This window comes from Globicephala melas, chromosome 14 (genome assembly GCF_963455315.2).
Source record: "Globicephala melas chromosome 14, mGloMel1.2, whole genome shotgun sequence".
Classification (NCBI taxonomy): Eukaryota; Metazoa; Chordata; class Mammalia; order Artiodactyla; family Delphinidae; genus Globicephala; species Globicephala melas.
The window spans coordinates 39,608,539-39,621,463 of record NC_083327.1 but is presented as its reverse complement, the minus strand read 5'-3'; the positions used below and the strand labels follow the sequence as shown (position 1 = coordinate 39,621,463).

The window sequence follows — 12,925 nt, the reverse complement described above, 5'->3', positions numbered from 1 at the left end:
AATAGCAGGGCTTGTCCCTATACTTGTGCTCCTAAGTGTATAGTTATATAGTTAACCCCCCACCCCGATTGTCTCTAATTGTTGAATATACTGTGCAGTGTTAAATACACTGCACCCTTAAAGCTGTCTGTTTCTTTATCTTTATTTCAAAAATCTGAACATATGGCCAGCATATACTTGAGCTCATTGTTGGTGAAATTTAAATGTCAACAAAATAGTATACTCATTTAAAAAAATTTTTTAATAAAATAAAATTTAAAAAAACCTCTCAGCAAACTAGTAATGGAAAGAAATCTTCCTCAACCTGATAAAGGGCAGCTATGAAAATCTACAGCTAATATCACACTTAATGGTGAAAGACTGAATACTTTCCCTCCAAGATCAGGAACAAAACAAGAAAATGTCTGCTTTCACCACTTCTATTCAACTTTGTACTAGAAGTCCTAGCCAGGGTCATAAGACAAGAAAAAAATAAATAAAAAGCATGCAGACTGGGAAGGAAGAAGTGTTCCTCTTCCTAAATGATAGAAATATTCATGTAGAAAATGCTAAGGAAATGACAAAAAAGCTACTAGAATGAGTGTGATGAGAAAAAACACTATTTTGAGTTGCTGCCTAGGCATTTTACAGTGTTCTACCCTGCTCATACCAACAGTGCGGACATTTAGATAAACACCAAGCTTCAGAGTCCTGCCATAAATTCCTGCTTTGCTTTTCCCAGGGCACCTTTTAAAACAGTCACTTAGAGCTAAGCCCTCAAAAAGTTAGTGACCTCTACCCCAACCACCTTAAACGTACTAGGTGCTTGCTACCCTGCTTTCTATCTCCTGTTTGCTTGTGAACTGAGATGGAGGACTGCCCTTCCCCCAGTTCATTGTGCCTCCCCACACATTTCTGAGATATATAAGTAATAAATTTTGTGACTCTACTTCCTTTGTGTGGATGTATTCGAACTATGCCTTCAATCAAAACAAGCTCATGGTTTCACATCCCCAAAGTGAGAACTCAGATACTGAGGGAGCTACCTGCCAAACCCCTGTGGATAGCTTGTGCCCCCTCATTCAGCAAGTCATAATCTGCATATTCTTAATTCAATACACCAGCTCCAGCTTCTCAACACAGTGAGTTTAGCAAGGTTTCAGGATATAAGATCAATATATAAAAATCAATTTCTATATACTAGCAATGATCAATTGTTAAATCAAATTTAAAATTCCATTTGCAGTAGTATAAAAGTTCATAAAATACTTAGGAATAGGTTTTTTAAAGACATAAAATTTCCATACTGAAAACTACAACATATTGCTGAGAAAAGGTAAAGACCTATTAAATGGAGAAATACACCATGGATTGAAAGATTCAATATTATCAAGATTCAGTTCTCCCCAAATTTGATCTATAGATTCAATGAAATCCAAATCACAATCCCAACAGGCTTTTTATTATAAATTGATAAGCTGATTGTAAAATTCATATGGAAATGCATAGGATCTAGAATAGGCAAAACAACTTTGGAAAAAAATAAATTTGGAAAACTTACACTTCCTGATCTCAACACTGATTATAAAACCATAATAAGCAAGAGAAGCTGGAAAGGCCATAAAGAAGAACAAATGGATCAATGGAACAAAATAGAGAGTTTAGGAATCAATTCACATTTCTTCAACTAATTTTTCACAAGAATACCAAAAAAATCAATAAAGGATAATTTTTTCAACAAATGAGGTTGGAGAATTGATGTATGGAAAAAAGTGAACCTCAATCCCTGTGGTTACCAGCCTCCAAGAACCCTTAAAGACTCTCATCTCTTGGTATTCATGCCCTTGTATAGTCCCCTACCACAGAACAGGGCTGGTCTGCATGAACAATAGGATATTGCAGAAATGATGGCGTGTGACTTCTGAGGCTAGGTTACAAAAGACATTGCAGCTTTGCCCTTGTTTCTCTTGGATCATTCTTTCTGGACAAATCCAGCTACCACATCATAAGGACACTCAAGGAGTCCTGTGGAAATGTCCATTAGGTGAGGAACTGAAGCCTCTTGTCAACAACCAGCTCAACTGCCAAGCATGTGAGTGAGCCATATTGGAAGTAAATCCTCCAGCCCAGTCTAGAGGACTGTAGCCCACCTGACATCTGCAACTTTATGAGATCCTGAGTAAGAAGCTCTCAGCTAAGTCACACTCAGATTCCCAATCTACTGAAACTGTGAAATATGAAATGTTTAAAGCCATTAAGTTTGGAGGTAATTTGTTCCACAATAGACAAGCAATGCAATCCCTGCATCACACCATACACAAAATTAATTTAATATGAAACACACCCCTAAAAGTAAAGTTAAAAGTATAAATCTTTTAGAGGAAACATAGGAAAATATCTTTGTGCTCAGGGAGTAGGCAAAGGTTTCTTAGATAGGACACAGAAAACAATAACTATGAAAGGAAAAAACTGATAAATTATACTTCATTGAAATTAAAAACTTCTGTCCATCAAAAGATTGCTAACACAATGTGTATATATGTATATAAAATTATATATATATACATAAAATCATCACATTGCACACCTTAAATATCTTACAATTTTGTCAATTATACCTCAATAAAGCTGAAAAAAGATCATTAATAAAATGTATAGGCAAGCTGCTGACTGAAAGAAAATATTCACAATACATATATCATGAAGGACTTGATTCCATAATATATAAAGAACTCCTACAAATCAATAATAAAAAGGCAAACAGTCTAATTTTTTAAAGTGGGCAAAAGACTTGAACAGACACTTCAAAAAGGAAGATATAAAAATGGCCAATAAGTACATGAAATGATGCTCAACATCACTAGTCATTAGGGGAATGCAAATTAAAACCATAATAAGATGCCATTATACACCGCTAGAATAACTAAAACTAAAAAGACTGACAACATTAAATGCTGTCAGTGATATGGAGCAATGGAGACTTTTATACCTTGCTGATGGGAGTGTGAAATGGTGCAACCACCTAACATCAACCCTATGACCGGCAATTTCATTAAGAGGTATTTACCCAGAGAAGTGAAAACATATGTCTACAAATAAAACTGTTCAAGAATGTTCACAGCTGGCTTATTAACAACAGTCTAAATGTGGAAACAGTCTAAGTCAATAGGGAAAACGTATAAACAAACTGTAGAATATGTATACAATGGACAACTATTCAATAATAAGAAGAGGGGCTTCCCTGGTGGCGCAGTGGTTAAGAGTCCACCTGCCGATGCAGGGGACACGGGTTCGTGCCCCAGTCCGGGAAGATCCCACATGCCACGGAGCGACTGGGCCCGTGAGCCACAGCCGCTGAGCCTGCGCGTCCGGAGCCTGTGCTCCGCAACGGGAGAGGCCACAACAGTGAGAGGCCCGCGTACCGCAAAAAATAAATAAATAAATAAAGAAGAAGAAGAAGAAACAAACTACTGATACACACAACAACATGGATGAACCTCAAAGACATTATGCTGAGCAAAAGCCACTAGACTTGAGTGTGTACTGTACAATTCCATTCATATAAAATTCTCGAACAGGCATATCTAATCTAACATTTTAAAAACAGAATATCAGTTGCCAGGAAGGGAAAGGGGGCAGTTGACTGGATAGGGACACAAGGGAACTTTCCACAGCAACATAAGCGTGTGGTTAACACATGTATACTTCTGTCCGAATTCTATAGCTTAGATTTGTGCATTTTGATTTACATAAATTTTAAAGAAAAAGAACCATATAAAAGAATAAGTTGTGGGTGGGAAGTGGAACAAGTTACAGATAATAGAGGGTGACAGAATGTTGGTAATTTTGGAGCTGGGTGATGGCCAGACGGGAGTTTATTATACCATTCTGTTTACTTTGTATTTGCTTGAAATTTCCATAAGAAAGCTAAAAACAGAAAGCCAAAGACATAAACCATAAACCCAATGTTTAGCTGATTCATCTGAAATACAATTACTCTGTCAAATTGATGTAAAAGTTTCTAATCACTCTCAATTTCTATATGCAATTTGTTGCCATCCAGTTACAAACCATCTATGCCTGGCACCAGCTGCCAGACCACACTATTCAACAGCACTGTCCTAACCTGTTTTGCCTCATTTTTCTTCTTCACCAAATAATAACAGGAAGAGCAACAACATTTGCCCCTTAGAAGTTTTATGAGGATTAAATAATAAAGTATGTAGAGTGCTTTGACCAGTGCTTGGCATACAACTCTTCCAAAAGCATTAGCTATTAGTCTCATTAATACAACCTGTTACCATTTTTTTTTAATTCCTAGGATCTATTTAGTTGCCAGTAACTAAACAGGCAACTAAGAGATATAGAGTTTACTCTCCTCAGAATGGGAGCCACTGAAGGGTTAGCAGAAAAGCCCTATAATATGAATTGTGCTTTAGAAAGAACACTTGCATCTCAGCCAGTCCTCATGAATGTTCAGCTTATTAATGGGCTGAAATTTCTGTATTTTAAATATAGTATGTATATTTCTACCTAGGGATATTTATCAGCACTTGTACAGAAAGCAGAAGGTTTTGTTTCAAAATGATACTTCTGTAGAGCTCTCCTCAGAGGACAACTGAATATATTTGCAAATACAGTATATTAGGTAATTTCATCTGCTGGTCTGGATCTAATCAAATGAAATTGTCACCAAAACTAATTTAGGGTCAACAGTGTTTCTACACTAATGATGACCTGAGGCAGACAAGCTATCAGGACCCTGTTATAACCGAGAAACTGTTATGATAAGTACCTTCTTATACTCTTCTATCTAGTAGAGACAACCCAAGTTCCGCTGACTGTGCCTTATAAGACACTCTATAGCACAAGGAAGAGTATTGTGCAGGTTTCCAGCACATGCAATCTTGTTACCATAAAGTGTAATTTAAACACAGACCCTAATACCACTGTTACCCCAATTTAAAAAAGTATACTTTATTTTCCAACCACACAAATGACAAAGTACGTATTTCTATAAACACCATTCCCTAAATTTTAGGGAACTAGTAACCTAAACATAAAAACGAATCTGCTTATTCTACTAGCAACTATTTTCATGGCAATTTGAAGTAATAAAACAAAATAAAATGTGTTGGAAAAAAGTCAAGTGAAAAGCAAAATAATGTTACCCCAACAAAATCAACTGTCTTTAAACAGAATAAGTTTTTCTTTCCTTTCAAATAAAGAGAACCAAAAATGTCAGCAATAAAAGCGCACGTAATTAACATAAATCACAGCGATGCTATGCCATGGAATAAGAAAACAGACAAGTTACCGATTCACAGGTCAGAAACATTCTCCATACCCCTGCCTGTATTGTAACCAGTGAACTGTAGAACTCTAAGACTTTCTGAAAGTTGCAAAGAATTCAGTAACTCGTATAAAACCTCATTAACAATTACTGAGATACCACAAACACCTGTTGCCAGTGTGTTCCGACCGTGGCTTTTAAGTGGAAATGTTTACGTGCAAAAGCCCTGGGTGCGATAACTGGGCGAAGCCCCCTCGGGCATATTCCCCGCCGCTGGGATTAAGGAACTGGGAAAATGGGGGGGCTGGGGGGGTAAATGCTGCCTCTGCCCCACACCTACTCGGCCGCCATCCTCCCGCCCGCGCTCCACTGCGCAGGGTACTCACAGCTCTAGTCTCGTACAGGACCAGTTTCTGAACCGAGCTGATAATGGGGGCGGCGGCCGCAGGCATGGCCCGAGCTAGTGGGGGCCCCCAAGGCAGGGCCCCAGGCCGCGGCCCAGGTTGTGGCAGCCTCTGTCCTCTACCCCAGGAGACTCGAAGAGAAGACGTCTCAGACCCTGCACCCCAGCTTCAGCCGAGAAAAACGCCGCCTGGTCGACAAATGTATAGACAACCAGCTAACACGCTTAAGTGTTTCCGGATCCTACGCTCCACCTCCAGGCAAGCCCAGCCCCAGGCACGGAGGGGGCGGGGCTGGAGGGTGCACCATAGAGAGGTCGTGTAGAGGTTCCCAGAACCTGCGTACTGCCGAGGGAGGAAGCAAAGAGCGCCATCTTTGGTACTGGCAAGAGAAAAAATGGGCGGCTAAAGGAGCTGCTGGTTTAGTCAAATCTCTCGTTTATCTGGTCCTTCTCTTTAGAAAAGTAGATCTTTTGGGACTGGATTGCTTCTTTTGAAGGGGTTCTCCGAGTTGCAGATAGATCCATTTCCAAGTTGGTCTGTTTTTCCCCGCCTACTTCTGCGTTCTTGGAAACCTAACAATGTTCTTTCACTGAGTGTGTTTTCCCCGCCGCCCTCGCCCTCTTTGTTGTCTATTTTACCCTTAGGAGAGTCAACAAAACCCACATTGTCCAGAGGGTGTGTGGTTCAAGCAATTTTTTTTGAATAATCTAAAGTTGGAAATTACCAACTTTGCCACATACTTGTGCACGAGGTTAACCATCTGTAAATTCTAAAAATGAGCTGCCGAGTGTAATGCAGTGCAGTGTAGCACTGGCTTTGTAGTTCTGCGTTAAAATAAGGTTTCTTAAAAAATAAAAATAAAAAAATAATAAGGTTTCTTCCTTTGGATGTGCGTGAACATAAATAGACAATGCTTGTACCCTCTTTGATCATCACTTTCCATTTTTGTGAAAAGGAGTGTATTATAATTATGAATACAAAATTAGGTACAAAAGTGAATATTGAAAATGAGAAAATAAATCACAGCCCCACCTCCCGAGGCCCCGCCCCCCGAGAGGTTTTGCGCTCTTCTCAGCTCTGGGTTCTCTTGGCAACCGCTCAGCAGATCTCTTGGCAACCGCTCCACAGAGAGTCCCTGGAGACGGCTACGGCCTGCTGGTGGGGTCCGCTGGGGTCCGCTGCGGCCAGGTAAGTAGGGGTAGGAGTCCACCGCTCGGATGCATTTTGGTGTCGCACGAATGGAATTCCACCTCCTGCGTGGACCCCAGACCAGTTCCTTTTCTTGCAAAACTAAACTTCGGGATCTCCGGAAATTCCGCTTTTTAAACCCACTTCCCTTTTCAAGTATCAATGTCTTCATTTCACAGATACTTACTGAGCACCTACTGTGAGATGTAAGATGTACTCTAGTGACAGCTAACCCAGCCTAGGTAGAAGTGCTAGGTTTCCCAGGAGATGGGCCCCCTGTTAACCGCAGAACCCACTGCTAGAGGATTTTTCAACTGCTATAAGTGTAAGGAAACTTTAAAATCCATAATGTAGCATTAGGGATTATATTGTAAATTCAAAATTAAGAAATTACAAATTTTTAAAATTAACATTTAATTATTTATTATTTTACATTTTCTTTCATAGTTTGGGACCCTTTTTATTAAGAACTAGAGGGGCTTCCCTGGTGGCGCAGTGGTTGAGAGTCCGCCTGCCGATGCAGGGGACGCGGTTTCGTGCCCCGGTCTGGGAAAATCCCACATGCTGCGGACCGGCTGGGCCCGTGAGCCATGGCCGCTGGGCCTGCGCGTCCGGAGCCTGTGCTCCGCAACAGGAGAGGCCACAACAGTGAGAGGCCCGCGTACCGCAAAAATAAAAAAAAGAACTAGAAAGATGGCCATGTCAGTTCTGGCATTTTGCATTGACTTAGATCTTTTAACTGGGAAAAATATTTAGTTCTGTTCCACTTCATAATGGAAACCAACTCTTCTGAACATGAGTTAAGTATTTGCACAATGTTTTTATTTAGGATAACAACTCGAAATAACTGTAGAACTCTGGTTTTCCAATATTTAGTTTTCAATTATTATGTTATAGTATAATTAAGCACTTTCATTCGAACCTGGTCTTAGTTTTGTTCACCCAGAAGTAGATCCTGAGACAAAATTTGAGGACAAATCGTTTACATGGGCAATAATCTAGCGAACAACAGCAGGAAAGGGAAGGAAGCTAATGAAGGGAATATTATCAAGCAAATTTCTCTGTGGGCTGAATTCACTGGGGAATGCTTGGATGTCTGTCCCAGTTATTCCTTGTAAGGGGAAAGGGAGCTGGGGTATTTATTCACCAACTCCCATCAGTTATTGGTTGAGGGCTGCTATGGCAGAACATTAATTCCCTGTAACTTCTAGTCTGCCCTGTGCTCAGGCAGAATAAGTTCTGGCAGCTAGAAAGAGTCCTTAGACAAAGAGTCCTTAGACAAAGAATCACACATGCCAGCCCTTGGAAGTTGGGCTGGCCATCCCTGGAAAAGGCACATATCAAGTGGATAGGGGCAGGGCACTAATAACATCTGCTACGTTCCTCTCTTTGTGCCACCATAGTCACTCCCCTCCCCACACATTAAATTTCCAGCACCTTGTCACTGGTTCTTCAAGGCGGTGTGTGGTCCCAGTTTATAAAAGAAAAGGAAGATAGATCCATTTATCAAAAATACAGATATCTCCCTGCCCCCAATTATGCAGCAGCAACTACCTCCACCTGCCAGTGCAATAACTCCTTATACAAGGGTGTGACTCATTGGGGATCACCATATATCATGTTTGTTACACCACTCTCATAGCCCCATTCACATGCTTCTTCCCCAGAGCTCCTTTTTCTCTTATCATCCAGTCTTGCTCCTTCCAGGCCCTGCACCAAGCCATTCAGCACTGTTCTCCAAATTGAGGACCTAGGAATACTGCTTAAAGCCCTACCCACCAGGAGGATTTCCCCTAATCACCATCTCTCAGGGCTACTCCTGAATGGGACTAATGTCTGAAAGCATTCCGTTTACAGCTTGCACCAATATATCGTGATTCATCCATGATTTTTTTTTTCGTTTTTTTATCAGCTGTTCCCAGGGAATTCCATATGAGGTATGAGCCAAGGGACATTGGTGAACCAGAGATAGGTAACATGGGGGCGTCTAGGCTGCTTGCTTATGAAATGTATTTGGCCTGATCCCAGTGCTCCATTTTTCTCATTCGGTGGATTACTGCTGTGCCTGCCCAACTTGAGGACTTGATTGTCTGACATACCCAGCTCACGATGGGCACTTTCGTGTGACGTCCCATGGCCAGGCATTCTAAGATTCCAAAAGGTGTCCTACCCAGCACAGCTACCTCTAGCATCGTGGGATCTGGCCAGGTATATGGCCCATGAATCAAGGCCTCGGCACCGTAGCCTGAAACTGCTGCAGAGCTCTCTCTTGCTCTCGGCCCTACTCAAAACTGACAGCTTTCCAAGTCACCCCTTAAATGGATCAGAGCAGTATTCCCAAATGTGCTACATGCTGTCTCCAAAAACTAAAGAGACTTACAAAATATTGCACCTCTTTTTTAGAGGTAGAAGTTGTAAGGTACAGTAACTTGTCCTTTACCTTGGAGAGAATGTCTCAGAATGTCCCAGACCACTGGCCTTTTAAAACTTCACCAATATAACAGGTCCTCAAATCTTTGTAGGTTTATTTCCCATTTTCTGCTGCCCATACGTCTTATGAGGGCATCCAGAACACTTGCTACTTCCCACTCACCAGGTCTGATATTGTCAATATTGTGGATCAACAAGACCCCTTTGTACTATATTTGTTACAAAGAGCAGGAGAGTCCCAGTGTAAGACTAAATGTCCATTGCTGACTGTTCTAAGTAAATACAGACTGCTTCTGATCCTCCTCCTTGACGTGTATTGAAAAAAAAATGCATTTTCCAGCTGAGTAGCTATATATCAAGTATAAGAAGCTGTGTCCATCTAGTAAAGTTCTCTGCACAGCAGTTGCTGTTGGGGCTGCCCCTACTTAACGTTTACAGTGGTCCAATATCATCTGTCATGATCTGGTTTTTGCAGAAACTCAGACTAGAGAATTAAACAGGACAATGCATCTTTTAAACAGTTTTGGGATAGCACTCTTCCATTTCATTCAGGATGATTTACTATTGTTTATCTAGGGCAGAGGCTAAGGAGCAGGTGTGCAGTTTCATGAGCTTCCACTTGGCCTTTTCAACCACAGTGGCCCTTATTCCACAGTTAGGGAATCCCTGTGAAGGTTTTTCCAGCTGCAGTCCCTGTTATGCACTCAAGGCCCAGGAAAATAACCACCGAGTGATCCTTCAGACTCTTTGGATGCACCGTAAGACAGACTTGAGCCAAGGTTCCATTTATTACTGGTTCTCCATTTGCCCTCGCTCTAATACGAGGCTATGATGGCATTTTGGATCTGCTGGTATTGATGTCAGCTGAGACCCTGTGTCCTATAACTGTTCAAAGAGGAGAATATTCCTATTTCCACAGTGTCTATTTCTCTGGTTAATTGTTGTAGGTTCTCTTGGGGAAGGATTGGGGAATCCCTATTATAAATACTTGCTATGGAGTTGTAGGCTAGATCCTCGAGGACTCCTTGCCGTCCCTTCAGTCAATGGGCTCTGGAATCATGAAGGAATCATGACTTCCACTGTGGCTGCTGACATCAGCCTTTGGTTCACTTACCCTTTTTCGTTTTTAGAAATGTAAGTTAATCAACACTTTCATTGACTGCTCAGCTGTCTCACCCCTAGGGAGCCCATGATTTATCACTATCACCGCAGATCTCTGTGGGTCTTGCTTGTGGCCATTCTGGGCTTGCTGCCCATTATGGTAATTATACCTACTTTGTTTCTCACAGTTAAGGGCTGCCACCTGGCCTCTGCTCTTCCAGACCCTGTCATCCCCACTGACACATGAGAACCCAGTATCATAGCGGCCTCTCCCTTACTTTATTTTATTTATTTTTTATTTTATTTTATTTTTTTGCGGTACGCGGGCCTCTCACTGTTGTGGCCTCTCCCGTTGCAGAGCACAGGCTCCGGAGGCGCAGGCTCAGCGGCCATGGCTCACAGGCCCAGCCCCTCCGCGGCATGTGCGATCTTCCCAGACTGGGGCAGGAACCTGTGTCCCCTGCATTGGCAGGCAGACTCTCAACCACTGCCCCACCAGGGAAGCCCTCTCCCTTACTTTAAATCCTGGCCCCAAAACGGACAGCCATCACTGAGCTTCGTAATGATGCCAGTGCTCCCTTACTAGCTCATTCCTTAACATCTTAATGAAAAGAGTGCCCTCTGTCCATCCAAACAGCAGAGTAGGCTGATGGTTCTCTGGCCTAACAATAATAAATCCACTTAACATGCCGCTTCTGTGAGTATTTAACACCTGCCTCTGTGCCCTGTCAAGGCAGTTCTGGCATTTATATCCCATTGTTTTTTTCCAAGCTTCAAGTAACCTTACCAGCAGTGAATTAGGACTTGCTCCAGGTGTCCTAGCTAGGATGTTAAACTATGAGTCACGGGAGACAGCCCACTATCAATAAACTCCTATCCAGTCTGCATTCCCCTCACCTGACACCCTCAAGATCTTTCCCAGGCGTGTTCTCCTGGTTCCTGTTGGTACACTCATAGCCAGGCCCTGGAGCTCTTTAGGTGCATAACACCTTTCTTCCTGTCCAGTGCCTCCCCAGTTGGGCTGGGCTGACACTTGACCCCAGTTACTGCTCTAGAAGCTATGAGGGGAAATAAGTTGTAAGAGTCGAGCATTGTCTTCTGAGGCATCTGCCTCAGGTGAGGCATGGAGAGGCTGCTCTCTTCCGTAAATGAGAAGGTTGCTTCTGTTAATACAGAGCATTTGGGAGTAATCTTGGGGTTCAAAACTCAAGGTACTTAGACATCCAACTAGATATCCCCATCCCAGGCCTTATGGCCCTGGCTTTAGTGTGCTTTACGGAGACTCCTTAATAAATGCATGATCACTCTAAGAGGTTTAGATGCATTTTCTCCTTTACAACTACATTTTATACTAGCATTACTTATTTTGATGGTATTTTTTAAAAACTTGAAATTTCAGCCCTTTAGTTCCTGAAGTTTTCATCTCAAATCTTTTTAATATACTAGTAATACTTCTTACTACATCTTATTTCATATTGTCATCTTAAAATAATATTGGTATATTAAGCCCATTTGAATATTCTTAACTTCCACAGAGAAATGTAATCATATTACATTTACCTGGAAGTATATAGCCCCCTCCAATCCATTTTTCATTGTTCTGTGAACAATGTCCCAGACCACTGGGACAAAGTTTTGTTTCATTTTTCAAGTCTATTCATTAAAGTATTTTCATAAGGTTTTGTAACTTTTCCATAAAGGGCTTGTATATCTTTTGTACTATTTAATCCTGTTTATTTTATATTTTTGCTGCTAAGTCATATTTGTATTTGGTTACATGTTCTAGCTATTTTTGATATATAGAAATGCAACTGAATTTTGTATAATGGTTTTGAATTTAGCAAATTGGATTATTTTATTCTTAAAATTTATCTGTGACATATTTGGGTTTTCTATGTAGACAGTCATATCAACTGGGAATAATTACACTTTTCTTTCTTTTGTCTTAAAAAGAACATTTTAAATATTTAATCATTAAATATAAGGGTGTCTTTCATTCATACCCTTTATCAATAAAAGAAGTTCCCTTCTATTAGTTGCTAAGAGGTTTATCTTTTATTCAACATTAAAGGGTGTTGAATTGTCTCATACTATTTCTACATCTATTAAGATAATCATATAGTTTTTCTCCTTAAATTTATTTTAATATGATAAATTAATTTTCTCATACTAACCATCCTTGAATTCCTGGGGAAGCCCAACTTCGCCATGATGTTATTATCTTCTTCATATATTGCTAGATTCAACTTGCTAATACTTTGATTAGGATTTTTAAAAATCTTGTTCATGGGGGGCTTCCCTGGTGGCACATTGGTTGAGAGTCCACCTGCCAATGCAGGGGACACGGGTTCGTGCCCCAGTCCGGGAAGATCCCACATGCCGCAGAGCGGCTGGGCCCGTGAGCCATGGCCGCTGAGCCTGCGTGTCCGGAGCCTGTGCTCCACAACGGGAGAGGCCACCACAGTGAGAGGCCCACATATCGCAAAAAAAAAAAAAAAAAATCTTGTTCATGAATGAAGTTGGCATATAA

The 12,925-nt window shown here is 41.2% G+C and overlaps 2 protein-coding genes across 5 annotated transcripts in view; one reads left to right on the top strand and one right to left on the bottom strand.

Moving 5' to 3' along the window:
• Window positions 1-5,927, bottom strand: part of FIG4 (FIG4 phosphoinositide 5-phosphatase) — a 137,038-nt gene extending 131,111 nt beyond the window's left edge. The window contains exon 1 of the mRNA XM_030882838.3: window positions 5,659-5,927. Within this exon, the coding sequence (XP_030738698.1) occupies window positions 5,659-5,724 (66 nt within the window). The 5' untranslated portion in view covers window positions 5,725-5,927. The remainder of the gene's footprint in view (window positions 1-5,658) is intronic.
• An 819-nt stretch (window positions 5,928-6,746) lies between these two features.
• The window catches only part of AK9 (adenylate kinase 9), a 121,303-nt gene continuing 115,124 nt past the window's right edge, over window positions 6,747-12,925 (top strand). For all 4 annotated transcript variants that reach the window (XR_009558739.1, XM_060283563.1, XM_060283561.2 and 1 more), the window contains exon 1: window positions 6,747-6,864. The gene's annotated coding sequence lies outside the window, so the exon portion shown is untranslated. The remainder of the gene's footprint in view (window positions 6,865-12,925) is intronic.